The 23,639-nt window shown below is 36.2% G+C and overlaps 1 protein-coding gene across 1 annotated transcript in view; it reads right to left on the bottom strand.

Annotated features, from left to right (window-relative positions):
* Nucleotides 1–6,198: 6,198 nt before the first annotated feature.
* The window catches only part of ece2b (endothelin converting enzyme 2b), a 69,437-nt gene continuing 51,996 nt past the window's right edge, over nt 6,199–23,639 (bottom strand). The window contains exons 6-20 of the mRNA XM_016528796.1: nt 22,865–22,989; nt 21,308–21,454; nt 21,124–21,186; nt 20,823–21,011; nt 15,159–15,301; nt 14,761–14,875; nt 13,248–13,358; nt 12,953–13,051; nt 12,732–12,809; nt 11,862–11,965; nt 11,673–11,783; nt 11,514–11,581; nt 9,765–9,955; nt 8,773–8,868; nt 6,199–6,551 (exon numbers count right to left, since the gene is read on the bottom strand). Of these exons, the coding sequence (XP_016384282.1) occupies nt 6,375–6,551; nt 8,773–8,868; nt 9,765–9,955; nt 11,514–11,581; nt 11,673–11,783; nt 11,862–11,965; nt 12,732–12,809; nt 12,953–13,051; nt 13,248–13,358; nt 14,761–14,875; nt 15,159–15,301; nt 20,823–21,011; nt 21,124–21,186; nt 21,308–21,454; nt 22,865–22,989 (1,817 nt within the window). The 3' untranslated portion in view covers nt 6,199–6,374. The remainder of the gene's footprint in view (nt 6,552–8,772; nt 8,869–9,764; nt 9,956–11,513; nt 11,582–11,672; nt 11,784–11,861; nt 11,966–12,731; nt 12,810–12,952; nt 13,052–13,247; nt 13,359–14,760; nt 14,876–15,158; nt 15,302–20,822; nt 21,012–21,123; nt 21,187–21,307; nt 21,455–22,864; nt 22,990–23,639) is intronic.

Raw genomic sequence — 23,639 nt, forward strand, 5'->3', positions numbered from 1 at the left:
TTAATTAAAAAATCACATCAATTCATGCCTAATCAAGCATGCTCTCTAGCCTCCACACGTTTGCAAATATGGACACACAGACACACACTGGAACCAAACAGTAATAAATGACTGAAATACAATATCAGTGTGTCAATCTTATCAGATGCTTTAGTTATCAGTGTTAGTTTTAGTTCAATCATGACAACTCTCGGAATGAATTTTACCAGCATTTATTAGTAAGCATGGAATGTACATAGGCTTGATCTTTGTAGACTAGGAATAAGGATACAGGAATACTGGTAAGGATACTGAAATGCACATGAAACAGTGACTTGAATTTAGACTGCTGCAAGGAAAATAGGGAGAACCCCCTGAGCAGATCTAGACAGGTGGTGCTGGGGAAGAAGGAGGGTTAGCGAAATCCCATGGTGCGCTGCGATACAGTCAGGAATAAGTAGGTTACGTAGATAGAAGCAAACAAATGATTGGATGAAGCAATCGGCTTTAAGTAAACCAATCAGCTGCTCCGAAGAGTTTCATGACTGAATTATATATTTCTCTGGTGTTATTTCTAGAGCTGATTTAACACGTGCATTTGGTGCGATTATATGCAAAGAAAATAAAGCATTAAAACAACTCCCAGATCTGTACAGCTACGTTATCTTATATTAATGCAGTTGCTGACAAACATGATACAGGATGATGACTGACTATGTAATGTAGCCTATGGGAATGCAGTTTATGCCCCTAAAATTCAAGATATGAGGGCAAAAAAAAGCCTCTATTGATTTTTGACTTATTTACACAGTATGATACAGTTTAGCAATATCACACGAGCAAAAGTGCTGTTTTTCCCGAACATCTGCACGATTGCGAAAGTTTTAGACATAGAATTGTCGGCTTTTGCATTTTGCAAAGAAAAATAGTTTCAAAAAGCCAAAGCAAAACTGTAGCCTTTTCGAGCGACACAGTGCTTCGTTACTGAATGAATTGATGAATCGAGTGAGCTATGATTCAGTGAGTCATTCATAAAGACAGTCACTTTGTGTTTCTGAATGAATCGGCTGTTTGAATGAATCAGTTGAATGAATGGCTGAATGACTCACTCATGACAGTGACTTGAGGTCACCTACTGGCGCTTTTATATACTATCATTATCTATGCAGTGTTGAATCAAAATATTTATTTCTAAATATACTTAAATCGAATTAATTGACACATCATATAATAAAAATAAATAAATAAAAATTATTACATGACAGCCCTAGGAATTTCCATATGAACAGCTTTTTATGTTTTGCAGTTCGAATCAAATTAATTAAATTGTGTTAGTATAAATATATGCGAAGGTAAAAGGAAAGAGGTAGTTTATTTAATGAGAAACCATTGGAATGTAATATTACGATTGTATTTTGTCGTGTGTGGCATTGTAACGTGGATTTTGTTTCATGTTCATGTTTTCATGTCTTTTATTTTGTAGTTTAGTCCTGTTTCCTGGTTTGTCATGTGGTTCCCTTGATCCTCATGTATTCCTGGTTGTGGCTAGAAGGAATACAGCTCAGACCGGAAACGAACAATGAAATTAATTTTCTACCTATTAGATTGTGTTTTATTAACATCTACACCTACCCCAACCCTAAACCTACCCCTTACAATAATGAAAAAAATAGTAATTATTGTTGTACAGTGTGACAAAAATTACGCTGTATTGATGTGCGCATGCCCAGTAGCGCCATACGTATCCGTTCTAGCCTTAACCTGTATTCTTGCCTTGTTTATGTGTCATGTCATGATTGGTTGTTTTCTTCTCTTCTTCTTCTTCTTGGTTTTTAAGGGCGGCTGGCCGACGTAAATAGGTGCATTACTGCCACCTTCTGCTCCGGAGTGTGGAACAGAGTTTGATATTCTAGATTGGTTGTTTTATTCATGTGTCTTTTTTCTCATTTGTTGGTTTTGTCATGTGACCCTCATTGTTTGGTATTTATAGCCCTCATATTGCCATTGTCTCTTGTTGAGTATTGTGCCTGTAACCTCTGTTGGTGAGTTCTTGGTTTTGTTTATGTCAAGTCTGCTCATGCTATGTCTGTTCATGCCAAGTCAAGTCAAGTCTTTGTTTATTGTTTGGTCACATTTTGGAGTTAAATAAAGCTGCACTTGGGTTCTCACTACGCTCGCCTCCAATGGAATTTTTACAGGCATTAGGTCTATACAACACTAAGGGCACAAAGCAGCAAAATCTGACTAAACACTATAAGGAAGCTCAGATAAATATGATTATTATTACATAGTGATTTGCTAGCTATCATTAAATTAATGTTTTTCATGGCAAAGGTGAGATTCTAATACTCCAGTGATAGACTGACTGAGAGAAGGCAAAGCAAAAGTAGATGGTTTAACCTCAAAACAGTTCAGGAATAAATCTCACACATTTGGATATCATTTCAAAATTAATAAGAGCAAAACCATATATATATAAACATCTATGGACATGGAGGTGTAAAACTAAAGGTCAGGAGACATCTTACCCCTTCTTAGCTTAGATTAGGTTTTCATCCTAAATAGTTCAGAGGAACAGGTAAAGCAGTTAACCGGTAAAGCAGACAAAACAAATTTATCCTGATATAATTCCTGTAATGTTACATTTTGATTAAAATAAATAAAATAAACGTTTGTATTAAAACATAACCATTTAAATTAGTGCTGTCAAATGATTAATCACAATTAATCGCATCCAAAATAAAAGTTTTTGTTTACATAATATATGTGTGTGCGTACTGTGTCGTGTATATATTAATACACACACATGCATGTATATTTAAGAAAAATGTTATGTTTATATATATGAAATATTTATATATAATACAAATTATATGAATATAAATATATACATGTAAATATTTTCAAAATATATACTGTATGTGTGTGTATTTATATATACATAATAAATAAACACCGTACACAAACATATATTATGTAAACAAAAACTTTTATTTTAGATGCAGTTAATTGCGATTAATCATTTGACAGCACTGATTTAAAAATGTGGCATCATCTTATTAAATATGCGCACATTTGCATAAATCAAAAGTGATACAGCCCACACCCCACAGATACCAGTTATGAGTCAACAACTTAGTGGTGGATTATTTACAATTGACTTTTTAAATTGTTGATAAAATATCTCTTAATACTTTTAGCATATTAACTATAACATGCTTCTTGGCCTCTAACTTAAAAAAAAAAAAACTCTAAAATAACAAGCAACATCATTTAAAAGCAATATCTAACAGAGTTCATTATGAGAAAAATAAGGCCTCTGAAAGACGCAACTGCTAATGTCGAAGAACAGGTAATATAAAATTATTAATATTACAGGTATTTTATTCTAATAAAAACGTAATAAAAATTAATAATTATTTTTATTGTCAGATTTTATTTAAAATTTTGCAAATCATTGCGGAAACATTATGAAAAGTCACATTTAAAACAAGAGAATCAAAACAAAATTATCACACACTCAGAAAAAAAGCTTGTCATGTGGCATGTAGTAATGTGGCGGTAGCCTAAGGTGCAAAAGCTACAAAAGCTAAAACATCTTTGTACATTATTTGCCCCGAAATGGTACATATTAGTACATTAAAGGTGCATATTAGTACTGTAAAAGTACTTACTGTATTAGTACCACCCAGTCACAGTTATTATGCACCTTTTTTAATGAGAGTGCACTTTTTCCTGTATTACCTCCATCAATTAGAGCAAATATGTGACCCTGGAGCACAAAAGCAGTCTTAAGTCGCTGGGGTATATTTGTAGCAATAGCCAACAATACATTGTATGGGGTTTTTTCTTTGAACTTAAAATGTGTTTTAAGTCTATATATGTACGTTGTATTCCGTAAGTCTACATTTAATAATTAAGGCCAAAACCAAATGCCTCTCCATGGCAAAACTTCAGACTGGCATCTGCCCCACAGTCCTCGTGGAGCCCATCAACGGTAACGCAGCCGGAAAATATTCATGGTATTTGATAAATATACAAAGCAGAAACCAGGAGGCGTTCAGTCAGATCATTCAAGCAAACAAATCATTAAACAAACTCAACACGGAGTAAACCTGTGTTGATGGACAACATGAAGAAAGACTGACTAAGCGGTCAAAGTAATAATTCCCCCAAAAATGAAAATTACCTCATGTTAGTCCAAACCTATGGAAGATTATTTCCGCCAAAATAGGCATATAAACAAGGTGATTGCGACTTTATCTCCCAGTATATAGAGTTATAAACTCACAATTCAGAAGTCGTTCAACCCCTAGTAAATATATGTATATGTATATGTATATGCATATATATGTATATATATGTATATATATATATATACACACACACACACATATATATATATATATATATATATATATATACATAATTGTTTGTGATTTTTTTTGTTCAACCTCTGATTTATGTAGATTTGAATAAATAATGTATATACAATATTTGATTACTGTAATGCATTATTTATACAGTATCATTTTTTATTAAATATAATGGATTTGCGGGGAAAAACGTGTTAAATTGACATTAAATTAAGGTAAAAAAAAAAAAAAAACTCTTAATAGTTCCAATAACACTTTTAAACAAATAATAATAATAATCATCTTTAAATTTTGGAGTGAAATATGGTGAGGTTCACCCTTTTAGTGGTTTTCAGAATGCAGCATGACAACACTTCAGCAGAACTGACAAAGTTCAGCACGACGTGGAGACGGAAACACATCCTTCACACACAAGTCACCGTCTGCAGGCAAACACAGTGGAATTACACTGGAATGGAGTTACTGAAGGCGAAGCAGTGCAAACGTCCACTTACACAGGGAACAAACCTAAAATTGTTCTTTGGCAAAAAGCAGTTTAAAACAAACATTTCATTTCAACTTTGTCAAGATCAATACATGACACACAGGATCGGACGAACAAACAGTGGCTCTCCCTGTCGTTTGATAGCGTTTCTATGAAATCACAATTGGGAAATGGGCTTTCATCCTTGAAAGCTCTTCCTTCCTGTAGGGGGTCACAGATGCAGTTCAGCACTTCCTGTGAGGTCACCTCGAGAACGTGAAACTTCCTGTGAAGTCATCGCAGATGGAGCCAAATATTTCCTGTGAGGCGTTCCCAGTGGCATCGCGGTGCTCGCATCTTCCAGATCAGAAGACGAGGAATCGGGCTTGTTGTGAATCAAGGTAAGAAGCGTGTTAGCGCCCCCCAATTCCAGCGAACAAATAAATAAAGCGAGTCTGATATGGCAGCGGAAGAGGAGGAGAATTTGATATGGGTCGAACATCAATGTTGGCAGGCGCTCGCTTCATCCTCCTGCTTTCAGCCTGACTCCTCAAATAACTCGGAGCACATAAATAAAAAACAGCGCTTGACAAAGAGCCAGAGCTGTCCGTGGAGCGGTTTTTGGCCGGGCTGGTCTGTGCAAGCGCGCTGGTGTCTGGCGGGCGACGGTTCACCACACCTCACAGCGGTGGCCTGAGTTCATGGGCGAGCCCAGCGGACACTGGAAGTGCTCTGCGAAGTCGGGCGAGTTGGACAGAGTGCCGATTACGCGGTATTTGGGTGGGCTGTGAGGGTCCGTCATCAGGCCCTCGTGAGCGCTTTCTGGCGTTCGGACTGAACACCACACCTATGGAGGAGAGCCAGAGGAACGTGCATCTGAGACCATGTTTTTACAATCAGAGCTCTGCATTGTGTCGGTTTTTTTTATTACTGCTGTATGGTAAAGTAGGCCGTGCTAATATAGCTAAAGTATAATAATACCTTATAGCAAGTGCCTTATTTGCTTCATAAATATTGTCTGTTAAAATATCGGTGACACATTACAATAAGGTTGTATATGACTTACATCATATATTAGTTAATATAAATTTTTATTAATTTAATAATATCAATAAAACTATATTAGTATACACTAGGGCTGGGAAAATAAATCGATGCATCGCGAATCGAGAAATGATTCCGCATCGATTCTGAGATTTTCTGAATGCATAGCGATTCTTTCTCGAGTCGATCGATTGCGTAGTTTTGAACAGCAGATGGCGCTGCATGCTTTAGAAACAGCCGTACGCTGCTTGTTTCCAAATCCTTACACACACTCGAACCTAAAATAATCATTCATAAAATTCGAAAAGGTTGAAGAGGAGGAGAATTTGATATGGGTCGAACATCAATGTTGGCAGGCGCTCGCTTCATCCTCCTGCTTTCAGCCTGACTCCTCAAATAACTCGGAGCACATAAATAAAAAACAGCGCTTGACAAAGAGCCAGAGCTGTCCGTGGAGCGGTTTTTGGCCGGGCTGGTCTGTGCAAGCGCGCTGGTGTCTGGCGGGCGACGGTTCACCACACCTCACAGCGGTGGCCTGAGTTCATGGGGGAGCCCAGCGGACACTGGAAGTGCTCGGTGAAGTCGGGCGAGTTGGACAGAGTGCCGATTACGCGGTATTTGGGTGGGCTGTGAGGGTCCGTCATCAGGCCCTCGTGAGCGCTTTCTGGCGTTCGGACTGAACACCACACCTATGGAGGAGAGCCAGAGGAACGTGCATCTGAGACCATGTTTTTACAATCAGAGCTCTGCATTGTGTCGGTTTTTTTTATTACTGCTGTATGGTAAAGTAGGCCGTGCTAATATAGCTAAAGTATAATAATACCTTATAGCAAGTGCCTTATTTGCTTCATAAATATTGTCTGTTAAAATATCGGTGACACATTACAATAAGGTTGTATATGACTTACATCATATATTAGTTAATATAAATTTTTATTAATTTAATAATATCAATAAAACTATATTAGTATACACTAGGGCTGGGAAAATAAATCGATGCATCGCGAATCGAGAAATGATTCCGCATCGATTCTGAGATTTTCTGAATGCATAGCGATTCTTTCTCGAGTCGATTCTGAGCGTAGTTTTGAACAGCAGATGGCGCTGCATGCTTTAGAAACAGCCGTACGCTGCTTGTTTCCAAATCCTTACACACACTTGAACCTAAAATAATCATTCATAAAATTTGAAAAGGTTGAAGCGAATTACAAGGGCGTTCACAGTGGGCTGTGTTTACATTAATCTGGCGTCTTAAAAGCATTCTGAGCCGAGGTGAAATTACAGACTCGGCCGAACGCACAAGCGCTCTTCAGAGCTCTTCTTCATGAGCATTTGAGTGTGCAGATAAAAACTAGAGTAGATCGCCATCTGCTGTTAAGATATAAGCTTAGACTCGATTCCAGAGAGAATCGTGATGCAATCGATCCACGAATCGATTCTGCATCGATTTATCGTCACAGCCCTAGTATACATTAATATTTGATTACAAAAATACAATTAAAGGGTTAGTTCACCCAAAAATTAAAATTAGGCTGCGTTTTACTCACCCCCGGAGGCATCCTAGGTGTATCTAGGTGTATATGACTTTCTTCTTTCAGACGAATCCAGTCGGAGTTATTATTACGTTTTGAATATGGATATTTTTTCTTACAAAAACGCATCGATTCACCACAGAAGGCCTTTGTTCACCCCCGGAGCAGTGTGAGGCACTTTTTTTATGGATGGGCGCTTTTTATTTAAGTTCTTTTGGACTGAAGCAATGCAACACCCGCTGAGTGGCATTAAACAGCTTGAAAGATCAAAGACAACTTTTAATATAACTCCGACTGGATTCATCTGAAAGAAGAAAGTCATATACACCTAGGATGCCTCGGGGGTGAGTAAAACGCAGCCTAATTTTCATTTTTGGGTGAACTAACCCTTTAAACTATATTTAATAATAATTCATTTTTATTTTTATTCAATTTTTATATATTTGAACATTAAACAAAATTTATTTTCGCAATAAAGTTTAACCTAAATAATTATTATTTAATATTAAGTAATAATCAACATGAATTTCTACATCTATTAATATATTAACATTGTAAGTTATATAACATTAATATGTTAACATAACAATCGTTTATAAATTATACAAATAACTTCTAATGTATTCTAGAATTATTGTATGTTAACATTTACCAAGATTAAGAAAGCTTTTTAACGATTTAGAAAAAAAGTCTCTTATTCTCAATTTATTTGATAAAGAATCCAGTCAAAACAGCAATATTGTGAAATAGTATTGCAATTTTTAAAGCTGTTTTATATTGTAATTTTTTCAAATGTAATTTATTGCTGTGATCAAAGCTGAATTTTCAGCATCATTACTTCAGTCTTCAGTGTCACATGATCCTTTAAAAATCATTCTAATATGATTTGCTGTTTGAAAAAAAATGTTTCACAATGTTACTGTTTTTACTGTATTTTTGATTAAATAAAAGCAGTTTTGGTGCACATACTGTAAAAGACATCTTTCAAACATTTTTTTGAAATTTTTTGAAAAGCAGTACATGCATATATACATTTATTTTTATAACTGATACTTTCTATTATAATTGAAATCTATTAACATGAACAACAATCTAAAAAATGTTCTTAGTACATAATACCTAAAGCATAGAACCTTGTTGTAGTAAGTGTTTTTTTATTATTAAAATTCATTAAAATGTTATTTGACGTATTTAGCAAATGCATTACTTATTTTGTCAGCATGTCATATACGTGCTATCTGACATCTAAACTAAGGTTAGTATTTGGTCTCTATTTGGTCTCGCAGCGTCTTTTTTGCAGTTACACAGTGGGTGTATCACATCATACTTGTTACTATTATTGCAAACTTATTTCTTTTTTATGTCTGTCTTTTCATACCTGTGCAAAACCTACGAAGAAGAGCTGGTCGTTTGTCAGATTGACAGCTGGGAGTCTCTTCTCTTCACCGTTCTTCTTCACCCATGAGCGATACGCCTGCAAAACAAACAGATCTCCAAATCAGTCTATATTATCTTTACTAAATTGAACTGCAACGCTTGCTTTACCTTGAAAAGAAATGAATGTATGGTGATTTATATCTGTGACCACTAGGGGAAGCCTCGTGAACCACAGAATCATCCTATGGGATGATTTTTATAAAATGTAACTTCCTTCTCTAATGGCTTTAAATGACCATCCACTCCTATGGTGGACATCCACTCTCAGGCCTGTCATTTAAATTATTAAATCATTATGAATAAATAACTTGAGTGCCCATACAAGCCTCTAAAAACACTGAGAAAGAGTTTATAAGGCTGGCAAACAGTCCAGAATTGGACACGACTGGGGCTTGACTTCTGCTTCATTTCCTCAGATTTAGCCTGCACCTCTTGTTGCATATGTGACCCTGGAGCACAAAAGCAGTCTTAAGTCACTGGGGTATATTTGTAGCATTAGCCAAAAATACATTGTATGGGTCAAAATGATAGATTTTTCTTTTATGCCAAAAATCATTAGTATATTAAATAAAGATCATGTTCCATTAAGATATTTTGTAAATGTCCTACTGTAAATATATTAAAACTTAATTTTTGATTAGTAATATGCATTGCTAAGAACTTCATTTGGACAGCTTTAAAGGTGATTTTTCTCAACATTTAGATTTTTTTGCACCCTCAGATTCCAGATTTTCAAATAGTTGTATCTCAACCAAATATTGTCCGATCCTAACAAGCCATACATCAATGGAAATCTTATTTATTCAGCTTTCAGATGATGTATAAATCTCAATTTTGAAAAAAAATGGACCCTTATGACTGGTTTTGTTGCCCGGGGTCACATATGTACAATTTGGTTTTTCCAAACAATGCAAAAGCTGAAGCGTAACCTACGTGATAGGCAGCTTTCAGGCCGCCGTTGTCTGCGATGTTTTCTCCCAGCGTCTGTTTGCCGTTGATGTGCTCTCCGTTGATGGTGTACTGAGTGTACTGATCGATCATGCACTCGGTGCGGTTCTTAAACGCGTCCACCGAGGAGTTCTGCCACCATGGCCGAAGGTTTCCATCTTTGTCATACTCTCTGCCTGTGGAACAGAATTAAAGCATTATATAATGCAATATTGAATTGTCCTCAGTCTACCAACTTTCAGAACTCAAACAGACCTTCACTGAAATGAAGCAGCAAAAATGGGTCTGCAAACAGGCATGGATTTGTTCTGTTAACCTGATGCAAGATAACGCAAAGGTTTTGCAAAGAAGCTGTGAAAAAGAAGTGCACTTAATTATATCGAGTGTACTTCAAATATTAAAGGATTCATACTGATGAAATCTGAGGGCACTTAAGTGAACTTAAAGAGAGACATTTTCATGACTGTTGTTTCTAAACACTTTGTAAAAATGTTGAATCAGAATTTTTATTTTACAGAATTTTGTAAACTGTCTTTTTTTGTGCTTTAAAGTACACTTCTTTTGATGTTTTAAAACTGTAGTGTGTTATTCAATATTTAATCTATTTTAAATGCACTAAATTGCAATGTCTTCATCACAAATGTGTAACTGCAAATATGTTTAAATTAGTGCTGTCAAACGATTAATCGCGATTAATCGCATCCAAAATAAAAATGTTTTTACATAATATATGTGTGTGTGTACTGTGTATATTTATTATGTATATATAAATACACACACATGCATGTATGTATTTCAGAGAAATAATTTATTTTTATATATTACATTTATTTATTTATAATATAAATGACATGAATATATAGACATGTAAATACATTTCTAAATATATGCACGTGCATGTGTGTGTGTATTTATATATACATAATAAATATACACAGTACACACACACATATATTATGTAAACAAAAATGTTTATTTTGGATGCGATTAATCGCGATTAATCGTTTGACAGCACTAGTTTAAATATATAACATACAAGTTTCAATAGAAATTATATTAAAGTATATTTTAGTTTACCATGAATGCTTCTTCTAGTTTAGTTCAAAGATAACAGATTTATGAAATTACACATGAAGATGAAGTACTTAAAGGGATAGTTCACACACACACAAAAAAAAGAGAATTCTGTCATTATTTACTCACCCTCGTGTAGCTCCAAAAAGCTATTTTGAAAAATGTTGGTAAACAAACAGTTACTGGTAGACATTAGTATTTTTTTTTCCCCCTACCATGGAAGTCAATGGCTACCAAAAACTGTTTGGTTACCAACATTCTTCTAAATATCTTCTTTTGTGTTGAACAGAAGGAAGAAACTCATACAGGTTTGGAACAACTTTAAAGAATTTTAGTTTTTGGGTGAACTGTGCCTTTAAGTGTGTCAAGAAACGTTGAGCTACAGTAATTGCGCTTAATATACATTTATATTTTAATATATTTGAAATTAATATGCAGTTAAGTGTCAGAAAACATTGCCTTCAGTCTCGACTCTTTTACTGTATGTCATTTCCAAATGTATTACATTAGTACAGTGTATTATTGAAGGTGGAAAGTTTAATTCTAAGGGTCAGAAAGAGGGTGGAAGATATTAACTGAAGCTAAATGTTGACTTTTTGTTGGAAGAAACAATATTATTGGGCATCAGCGGAAGACAAGCATGTATGAAGGTGAACTAACCTTGGTCATCAAAGGCATGAGTTAACTCATGTCCCATCACCACTCCAATGCCACCAAAGTTTAAAGCTCTGCGAGACACACAAATCATCAGAGTTATTACAACCTCAGGAAGAAAAACAGGTCCGTTAGTGACATGCTAACTGCTGCATGTCCGCTCACTTGGGGTGATGCTGGGCGTAGAAGGGGGCCTGTAAGATGCCGGCGGGGAAGACGATCCCGTTCTTGGTGGGCATGTAGTATGCGTTCACCGTGGGTGGAGTCATGCTCCATCTACAGCAGTCAGAAATCAGCCGTCAGCTCACAGTACGTCTCACATGCTCCTCTCTTAACACACACTCTTACACTCACTGGTCTCTGTTGGGCGGCTTGCGCAGCTGGTCTGCCATCACTCGTGCGGAGAAGTTGTAGAAGTTGATCATATTCTGGAAGAAGTTGTCTTCTGTAACCTCATACTACAATAAAAACACATCATGTGGCCTGTTAGCTGGTATATTTGTAATACTTACAAATATACTTAATCAGTTTATAATAATATAATATAATATAATATAATAAACATCTTGGTATGTTTTTTTATTAATTTTTATTTTTGTAGTTATTTATTTGTTTGTTTGTTTGAGTCTTCTACTCACCCAGGCTGCATTTATTTAGTCATTTATTTAATACAGTAAAAACGGTAAAATTGTGTTATTTAAAATAACAGTTTTCTATGTGAATATATTGTAAAATGTAATTTATTGCTGTGATCAAAGCTGAATTTTCAGCATCATTACTCCAGTCTTTAGTGTCACATTATTCTTCAGAAATCATTCTAATATGCTGATTTGCTGCTCAAGAAACATTTCTGATTATCAAAATATTTGTGGGAACTGTGTGATACTGATACTTTTTTCAAGATTCTCTGAAAAAAAAAAACAGCATTGATTTGAAAGATATTTTTGGAACAGTGTACAAGTCTTTACTGTTGGTTTTGATCAATGTGTTATTTTTGTATTATTTCTTTCAGGAAGGAAAAAAATAAATAAAAATGTACTGCTCCAAACCTTTGAATGGTACTGTTAAATTTAATTTAATTTCATCTAATTACTAAAGCAGAATTCTTATTATTTTAAATATTTAAACAATTTAAGCTTCATTCAGTCATGCTGCAAATCATTTAAAACTGGAAAAAAGGTTTGTGATGCTAAAAACTGAAACAAAAGCCATTTGCTGACTCACCCCTTCATACACATCATCAAGCTCTTTGGAGTCCAGAATGAAGTCTGGAAATCCGATCATGTCGTAGATGGCATCCGCCTAGAGCCAGAAAAGACGCTTTATCCTGATTTTTTGGCAGGCAATGCAAAGTGTTTACAGTTAAGCTGTTTTTGCAGTCTTGAAACCACAAGTTTGGGTTATCCAGTCATGCTGCTGTCTCTGTCATTCTCACTCTCGCTCACCTTGTCCTTGGCAGCTTGTCGGGTCTGTTCATCCATCCAGTTCAAATCATCCAGCGCTTCTTTGAAAGCTGTGCGGATTTCATTGATCATCCCCTCCGCCTGCGTTATGACAGAAAGATGGAGTTAAGAACTGTGTCATTTACTCTGCTGCCACAAGGTGGCAAACACACGCCACCAATGAGATTTTGAATTAAACATGAGGACAGAAACTTGCTGTTCAACATTCATCAGCGTTTTCAAATACATGTGCAGTAGTTTTTAGTCTAAACATGACATATGGTTTTCCATGACTCACTATTTCTTTGCTCTGTTTGTCGAAAGTGGATTTGACGAAAAGAGCACCCAATGCAAAACCAAGAGTGTCATCTGTGTTCCCAATGCAGGTCTGCCAGCGTGGAGTGCAGGACTGAATATGAAACAGACATATTGACAAATGACATGCAGATGAACTTAACTGACAATCCTGAAACAAGCAATCATAAAAAACACAAAATGGGCACCAGATTTTTAAGTCAATTTGAAACATCTTCCAACTGAACAACAAATCACTGTTAAAAAAAAAGACATTCCAGATTCTTTCTTTAATGGAAAAGTTCACATAATTCTAAAATTCTTCTTTTTTTTTTCTTCTGTCAAAATTGGCTCAACCCTTATGTCCCTTAGGAAAAAGTGTGCCTACTTGTATTAACTTTGCACTTGTAGTGTACTTCAAATCTTAAAAAGTATATACATATATATATGTGTGTATATATATATATATATATATATATTCTGTACTTAGTTAATATAATGTTAATAAAATAAAAGGCCACTTACAGTAAGTCCACTTCAAAAGAGACACTTTAAAAAGTACACTTTGTAATGTTGAATTAAAGTTTTACTTTAAACTACATTTTAAATCATTGTTTAATAATCTTTTGTAGTGCTTTAAAGAAGCACACTTATTTTGTTTTAACAGTGTGTTTTTGTAGTGTTATTTGATATTACATTTATTGTAAATGTACTAAATTGCAACTAATACGGAATTACAAATATATTTAAATACATTACTATAAAAATTCATACTTAAGTCTTTCTTAAGTGGTTTTAAAAAGCACTACGTTCAACTAACTGCATATAATATACATTTAAACTATAGTGAATTTGCATTTATTGCAATTGACATGCAACAAAGTGTTAGTACATTACAACATTATAAACAGTTCATTAAGTTTGCACTTAAGTATATTTTTAAAGTGTATTATTTCCACAATAAGAATTCATTTTAAAAGTATACTAAAGTCAAGTGTACTTGTTTTTCACAAGGGGGTGACTTTAAATCTATATTATTTTCTTCCTTGTAAGCAAACAAAAAGTTCAGCAGGTGCTCTAGACTAATCTGTACAATGCAAGTGAATGGGGACTGGAACCAATGAGCTGAAAAAGACCATAAATATATCAAATTAGTCCATACAACTCTGACGCTATATTTCAAGTCTATATTGCTTAGCATCAGAAACACACTGAAGGTTTGACTCATCAAGTTTGAATATGCATTAACGCAAATGAGAATTAGAGAGGTGTGAAAAAGATTTTCAGCGAATAATGGCTCAAATTTCTGCTTATCACACAAAGCATGTAATATTGTAATATTGTGTATGGACGTTTTTTGTTTTTTTTCAAAGCTTGACAATCCTAGTACCCGTTCATTTCTATTATATGAGAAAAAAACCTGTTTTCATGAAACAGGTTTGAAACAACATGAAGGTGAGCAAATAAATGACAACAGAATGATCACTTTGGCATGAACACAATCCAACGACACACACCTTCTTAGTGCCGTAGAGGCTCTCCAGCAGCTTATCCTGAGCGTTCTCAAAGCGCTGGTCCAGACTGGACGCTCCTTTCTGCACCAGATTCCAGATCATGTAATTATTCAAAAGACTGGGGAAGAAAGAGAGCGAATGCATCCACATATTGAAAAACGGGACCATTTCTGCATGTGCATTCATTTATTTATACAGGTAAAGAGAGAGACGGTGTTAAAGAAGCAGTAAAAATAAATGTATTCATATTCTCAGACAGGAAGACAGAAACAGAGACAGCAAGAGAGAGAGAGAGGCTGTTATTAGCACTGAATGTTCTGATACACAATCTAAACAGACGTCTCGGAGGGGATGTCCTCTTCCTGAACTCTGATTAGCTGTAACCATGGAGACAGCCGTACCTGTGGTCGGTCTTGTTGATGAGATCTGAAACCTGTTGCAGGTATTCTTTAGCGTAGACCACCACAGGCTCAGTGTCATTCAGCTCCAGCGGGGGCAGGACGAAGTTCAGATAATCCAGCCATTCAACTGCTGGAGCCAGCACCTATGACCGAAACAAACGGCATAATGTCAGCTGAATATTTCCATCTGAATGCACTAATAAACTGTCAGATGGACCTTTGTCACATTCGTCATAGTTGGGTTAACTTCAAGAGCAGTGGATGGGAGAGTACCACAAATATATTTTTTTGCATTCCCATTTGCTCAAATAGCAAAAGAAGAACTCCACGATAGTGTTTCATGACTTTCAAAAAAAAGCGGAAAAAATTTTGAAAAACTGAAAATGGCAGTCAGAAGAGAGAACAAGGTTAAATTTACCGTCCTTCCCATAGACGCTGCAAACCCCCTCACATTAGCGTTAAGAAGTTTTTTTTTTTTTTTGTAATTTGATGCAAAGGTGATATAATACAAAGTATAGTGTTATAAATTTACATAGATTTAAAAAAAAAAAAAGTAATATAAGAAATAGTGCTGTCAAACAATTAATTGCGATTAATCGCATTCAAAATAAAAGTTTTTGTTTGCATAATATATGTGTGTGTTCTGTGTATATTTATTATGTACAAACAAAACAAATTTTTTTCTGAAATATATGCATGCATGTATGTGTATTTATATATACATAAATATACACAGTACACATACGTATATTATGTAAACAAAAACTTGTATTTAGGATGTGATTAATCGCGATTAATCGTTTGACAGCACTAATAAGAAACGTTGAAGGATTTTCGATGCTGATGACTGTTAAACCGTAATCAGTCTTGTGAACAGGGTCCATTATGTTAGGAAAGATTTTGGGCCATTTTGGCACCCAAAAACAAAACAAAACAAAACAGCGAGAACCGCCCTTGACCACCACTGACACCTGCTGGTGTGGATGCAGCATTACACAACAGCAAAATATTTCAGCTAAGCTTTTCAGTAAAGTTTTCAATGCGCCAAAATTATGGAAGCCCATTTCCAAAATAAATAAATAAAAATCTAACTTTATATCTTAGAATTACAACTTTATATGTTGCAATGTTACTTTATTTCTTAAAATATTCTCAAAATTGTGACTTCATTTCCCATAATTATCACTTTATTTCTCACAATTGTCTTTTTATCTCACAATAGCCGGGTTTCCATCCAAAGTTGCAAATGTAACTTATGCGCAAAATTGGATTATCGCATAAAACATTTGCGAATAAGCACTGTCTCCATCCAAAGAGTCAGAGAGAAAAAATGGTCACTTCCTGATAAACTAGACTTGTGCCGGTATTCGGTAATGCAATATATCACGGTAATGAATATGCACGATATTGAACTCATGCTAAATACCACTAAGAAAAGTAGGAGAAGCCACTGAACATAATAATTTTCATATATAATAAACTATTTGTGCCTCAAAGCGAGCAGACGAAACATAAAAAATGCAATCATTGATTTCGGATGTGGATGTCTGCTGTTTGGGAACGCAGTCATGCACGAAGTTCTGGAAGGCAATTAGAAATACTTTGACGACGGACTTTGCTCAGGCATTTCAGAATCTCCATAACATTTCAGATGCTCTGCAACGAGAGTTAGTCAGGTTTTGCCGTCCCATAGCGCAAAGTCACATGACTTTTTTGATGCACGTGGCAAATGCGTTTCTATCTCCCATTATTCGCATTAACCCTTTTTCGCACAAGTCAAAAACCACCTCAAGCAAGCATAAAAACTATTTAGTAAATTAAGGGATTTTTATTCGAAATTTGGCGTTTCCATCACTCGTTTCTGATGCAGTACTTCAAAATGCACATAAAAACAAGGTGATGGAAACATAGCTTATGCTACTTTATTTATTGTAAATGTGGCTTCATAAATTACAGTGTGACATTAAATCTCGTAAGTGTTGTGTGTTGCTTTAGATGTTTTTTAATGCTTTTTTTTATTTCACGTTTTTAAGTCGAAAGATTTAAATAGTAATTTCTTATACAACATATAGTAAAGTTTGAAAAAACGTTTTAATGTTCCAATTGCAACTTTATTTCTAGTAATTGTCACTTTATATTATCATTTTATCTTGCAATGTGAATTGATATTTCACAATCTGACCTTGTTTTTGTAAATGTGGCTTTATAACTCACATTGTGAGTTTATATCTTGCAGCGTCACTTTAAATCTCACCATAACACATTTTTATTTTTACAGTCCACTTTGTGACTTGCAATTTGTCGTAATTGTCACTTTATATCTTACAATTGCAACTTTATATCTCACAAGGTGACTTTATATCACTCATAATTATTTTACTCTCCAGTTGAAACTTCAGGAACGGGGGGTACGATAATCAAGTGAGTAGTATTTGTGAAGGGGCAATGCACTTCAATAAATCTTTTTGTAAGCCACCAATATATGGAGTGCTCCTTTTAATTTTGATCAATTTTCATTTTTCCATAACCTTGGCTGTGAGAGCTCTGCTCGTTTTGATACTTTCCCTTAAATGATTTCTCTTTCAGCCATGAAAAGGACACAGAATGCGTGTTCGGATTCGCTCTCGCACAAAACGCTCAAATAATCAGCAGGCTAGAGCCAATAACCCGCATGTTTGCATTCCTTCTAGCCTCTCTGCCCTTGGGTGTAATACAGCACAGACCTCCATCGCAAACACACAGCTGAACGCCTCACTCAGCACACAGCCCTCATCTCCACTGTGGATTTATAGTAGATGAAAACTGATTAGCTGACTAAAATGGACTGTTTTCTCTCTCTTATGGTTATGAGAAGCTGTGTTGTTTTTTAATAAACTCCAAAACCAAGTGAACCCTTGAGGATGCTCTGCATAAAGATATGCGAAATAAGAATTGACTGCTGCAAGTCTTGTCTATGAGAGTTGATATAAAAAAATTAATAAATAAAAAAAATCATGCAAACAAGCACCTTTAAAGCTAAAGTGTGTATTTTTTCTGTTAAAATAAGGGCTGTCAAACTCAGCATATTAACATATGAGATAAATAATATGTTTCACGCGGCTAAATTAACATATGTATTCAATTTCACTTTATACATCAATCCTTCTGTATGTTTAACACAAACTGCAACGGATCTGGCAGGAACTGATCGCAGGACACATGAGTTCCTAGAAAAGCATCCATTTACCAGTAAATGCTGGAAACAATGCATTTTCACATAGATCTTCGTGTAAAGGGATCTTTACGCATATGAGATTAAGTCCATAAAGTGTGGGGAAAGGTGTTTATTATTGAGTTACTGTTGTGTTCCAGCACATTCTGCTAAAGTTGAAGAAATCAAATCTGTTGTTTTTTTGTTGCGAGCAAGAAGAGTAAAGAGCGCTGCTATAAATTCACAAATCGTAGAACCTAAAAATGACATATGCATGTTATTTTGTTTTATTTCTCAAATAAGAACTCAGCATGTTAAGTCAAATGTAAGAATCCTCCTGGGTGTCACCACACATCTGAGCTGCACGGCTGCCAGAGACGTTTGCTCATCACACACATGGGAACAGTGATATGAATGTATAATGTATCGTGGAGGCAGTAGAATGAAGAACTGCTGGTAATTTTGTAGCAATTCTGTTAAATGGTTTTCTTACCAATTTCTCAAGAATTTGAATTATACTATAAATAATAAACTATAAATGAAGAAAACATAAAAACGCCACAATTGTATATTCACATAATTAACTGATGTCTGTTTAATTGTGTAAAACAACTAGACAAAATTGGTCTTATTCAAAAGATGCATATAGATTGGCCTTGTTCCCTTGATACTGACAGCAGACATAATTTAATCAGTGAGCGATCAGCTGTCACAGCCACCCCTCCGCCTCACTACTTCACTGTACAGTTGCTCAGCAACTGTTGCCACGGAAATCACAGGAGCCTTCACAAAACAAAAGTTTCCTGAACGCAGGTGCTCAAAGAAAAAAAATCTTAATAATTAAATGATGGAAAAAAGCCAGAAGACACACACAAAAAGAATGAATAGTGATATGCAGAGAAGAATGAAGGAAAAAAGAGAATCGGTTGCGTTCTATTGAGCCAAGATGAGAATGAGATAGATAGATAGATAGATAGAGTTCAATCATGACAACTCTCGGAAGATTTTAGCATGGTGATGAATATGACAATGTTAAAGGAACACTCCACTATCTTTCAGGCGCTGCGTAATATCATTGCGCCTGCTGTGCTCCTTGATTATTACGCCGGAATGAGAGTATAGTTCCTAGCCATATCGGCCTAGAAAATCGCAACTTTTCATTTTCCGTCGGTCTTAGTACATGATGTAACTACAGACAGAAGAGTCAAGTTTTAAATAGGAAAAATATAGAAACTCTTTGGTCATTTTTGAGCGAGATGCTAACAGTCTAATCAGATTCAATGATCTATGCTAAGATACAGCTAAAAGTGCTACCGCCAGACCCAGAGATCGGCTGAATGGATTCGAAAACGGTAAAACTCAACTGTTTAACTCTAGGAGAGTTGGAAAATGAGCCTATTTTCAAAAAAAGTGGAGTGTTCCTTTAAAAGAAAAGGTCATTTCTGTCATGCTGCGTACCAGCATCGGTTGGGGGAGTGTGTCTAACACTGGGTGATGGCCTTGATGGCCCTGTGACAGTCAAGCGTCTTACAAGACAAATCAACAATATACAAGAGCAAGATGATAAACACTCCTGAAACAGTGACCACCAAAGGTGCTTTTAAATGATTCCAAAGTGGTCCCAATATTGATTTAAACCATGTGTCCCAATCAGATGAGAAAAGACCATGATCTTCATTAAGTTTAGCTATTCGTTCATGCAAAACTTTAGCTAGATTGTGGACCGCTTTTCCAGTATTGTCTGCAATGTACGAGCAACACTCAGTTGCAATGACTTTACATGTCCTGCCCTCAGAGGCTAGCAGAATGTCAAGGGCCATTCGATTCTGCATGCTGCTGCTGCAAGCAAGTACAGGAACTTGCTACTGCCAATGCATATGGCGATACGGTGCCGTGAGTATTTAAGACATGCTGCTGCTGCACAAATAGCATATAAAATAAACCCATAGCAGATCTATACAGGTGGAGCTGGGGAAGGTAGAGGGTTTCAGAGAAACTCTGAAAGTGCGCTGCAGGAATCTCAAGTGAATGCTAGCCAGCCATATAAATGCAAGGAGTAAGCTCATTGGCTGCATATGCAGCATGAACCAGTCAGCTTGTGCAAAGTCGTTTAACTCTCTGAATATCATCAGTTACGTTAACAACGCGTCAGCCTGCGCCATCTAGAGTTTCATGACTGAACTATATAGATAGAACGATAGATAGATAGAATGACAGATAGATAGATAGATAGATAGTGTGAAAACAGACTCACAGCACTGTATATTATTCATGAACTCTCTCTTCTTGTATCTCATACAAACACCTTTAATAAGCAATATGTGTATAACACACTCATTATTATGATTTAATGATTCAAACTAATGATCCCAAGCCTTCAGCTCAGAACTTCTGAGCCTCATCAGCACACTTTCATGCGTTTACCGCAGCACTTCTCCAAACCCAGTGAACCCCTCAGGAGGCTGCACACACACCTGCAGATCAGCTATGGTTATCTTATGGTAGAGCTTCTCCTCGTCCCGCCGCTCGTCCTGAGGCACTGTGATGTTAGCCAGAGCCGTCTCGAAGTCCAAAATCTGCTGCATCTGAACTCGGGTGGAATTCTTGTCTCCTCCTAACAACAATCCCAACTCGACCATGTAATCCAGGTAAGCCTTCAACACCTAAACACACACAAACCAGCACAGACAGCATTAGACATGGACTGAAAGCTGCAAAAGACTCAAAGCTCTTGACATTCCAGTGTAAACTGAGACGTTAAGTTCTGCTTCATACCTTCTCATTGGTCTTATTGAGGTAATAATCTCGGGATGGGAGGAAGAGTCCTGATTGGTCAACCTGAGGAAACAGGAAGTTTACACAGGTGAGTAAACACCAGAGACGTGATAAATACGACAAATACAATCAAACAAACCCTTTCAGCAGAGTTTATTAAACTTAATACAGTGAGTAAATGTACCTGAATGACATTACTGTTGGAGTTTTTGGGATCGACGCTGACACCGACAGTGAAGAAGGGCTGAGCTCTGTAGGGTCCAGAAACTATCTTTAAAACGTCCAGAAAGTTGTCTTTGTCCCAGGACTCTGTGATGTTCCAGCCCCCTATCTACACACACACAAAGAAAAACATCAGTTTTTGCAAAAAGACTAAGGTGGTACTTGTTGTGGACTTAACATGAAATAAAAAATTGACCCTATTTACATTATATCTGTTTCTTGACATATTGTGCATGATTCCTCATCATTTTGGGATAAACATGTCCACCAAATGTGTAAATGTAAAACCAAGGCTTGGAGCAAAAATGTCCAAGGTATTTAAAATGTGGGGTCTATAAATGCCCACATACAGTGAATCATCTTTTTTGCCTATAGATATATTATCTAATATACAGTACTTCATTTATGTTTCATATTGTGAATGTGCAGAATGTGAAGAAAACTTAACATGATTTCAAAATTATAATTATAATTCAATAATAATTCGAATTATATATATATATATATATATATATATATATATATAAAATTAAAAAATCCTCTCCACAATTGATGGCTAATTCACATTCAGGTCTCTCTCTCCATTCTCATATGGAAAGCCAAAGTTCCAACTCACATTGGTTTTCTTGCTGAATTATGTCAAATTATGAAAGTAACATGAGCTGTGGTACGAATGCCATTTCATTCTAATTTTCAAATGACTAGACCAAAAATATTTAGTTATGCAAGTGTGAAAAAAAGGCAACAACTTGAGGAACATGACTCTGATGAGTTCAGGCCAACACCTCATTAAAGCCAATTAAATCTGTCTCACCTCTGAGAATAAAGCTATTCTTGGCTCTCTGCAAAACTATTCGCTCTATCCCTGTGATCCCGATGACACGAGATGACAGAAAGAGCGGCAGAATGAGAGAAATACAGAAGAGAAGAGCAGCGTTTGTGTTCAAAAGACAGCTCATCAGAGGCACTGTAGATTTTCGTCCTCCATTTTCCTAACCATACCTCTTTTAAACCTTGCAGGAGGCAGCTGTGTGTGGGGAGGCTGTAAATTAGCAAGATAAAGTGCTGTTTGACATCACTGCTTTGTGTCTGTAACATGGATTAATCTTTCAGGTCTGTGCCGAGGGTTAGTTTCAGAGCTTTCTTCTTCAAAATGGCTGATTCAGAGAGATAGAAGAGTATGAAAACGTCTCTCGCTGAAGGATGTCTACATCATTTCAAGGCTCGCTGATTTTAAACCGAGAGGAATTGATAGTGTCGGTGCTCAGTTCAAATAAAGGAGTCTATTTTTAGGAGATGCACAGAAAAGCAATCAAAAAAACTTAATCAAGCATCAAATTAAATCAAAGGTCATGCAACAAAATTGCTGTTTTTGTGTCCCTCATTAACATATGTAAAATGACTGCAAATTAATAGGAATACACAGATTTTTTTTTTTTTTTATATTACAGAAATGTACTGACACTGAGTTTGCACTGTTTATCCTCCACACCAGAGGGGGCGGCACAGAAACACTCACCTTTGCAATCAAGTCGATGAGTGGTTGGGCTCCAAGCTCTTCGATTCGCTGTTCATTAAGACAGGAAAGATAGTAGGACTGTGTCTTTCTCTCTGCTTCACTGCTTGAGTTAAAGGTGCCATTTTCTACAGGAACACATAGGACATTGCATTTGAGTTGCATCACAAAATGGTAACATTTGCTAAGTAAAAGTTTCAGAGAGGTCCTATTATGCCCTTCTTACAAAACGTAACATAAGTCTCAGGTGTCCCCAGAATGTGTCTGTAAAGTTTCAGCTCAAAATACACCACAGATCATTTATTATTCTATGCTGTAAATACACATTTTTCCTTCTTCCGTTTTAAAAAAAATCTCCGTCCACATGAAAACGCAAACGCATGCTGTGAAGCACTGTCAAGAGCATGCCAAACCAACAGGTGGCGATATAATCTCAACCGTAAAGCCATGTTGGCCAATCAGAAGCCTGAAAAAGTTTCCAGTAGGCAGAGATAACAGCGCAGGCTCCGACGTCACAAGCCAAAAACTCCGGTTTCGCTGTCTACACGATAACACTGCAACTGGAGTTTTTGAAAATCTTCACCCTGGCAGGCGTTTCCAAAAATGTTCGGTTTCAGGGACCTGGTGCTGCGTTTGCATGTGGACGAACGGCCAAACCGTGTAGAAAAAGCTGTGGTTTAAAAATAACCGTGTTCGTGTGGACAGGGCCTTAGTGTGTCTCTCTTTAAATGCAAATAAGCTGCTGCTGCCCCCCCCCCCCCCCCCCCCCCCCCGCCGC

The sequence above is a fragment of the Sinocyclocheilus rhinocerous genome, unplaced genomic scaffold (assembly GCF_001515625.1).
Source record: "Sinocyclocheilus rhinocerous isolate Xijiao unplaced genomic scaffold, SAMN03320098_v1.1 scaffold2256, whole genome shotgun sequence".
NCBI classification, from domain to species: Eukaryota; Metazoa; Chordata; class Actinopteri; order Cypriniformes; family Cyprinidae; genus Sinocyclocheilus; species Sinocyclocheilus rhinocerous.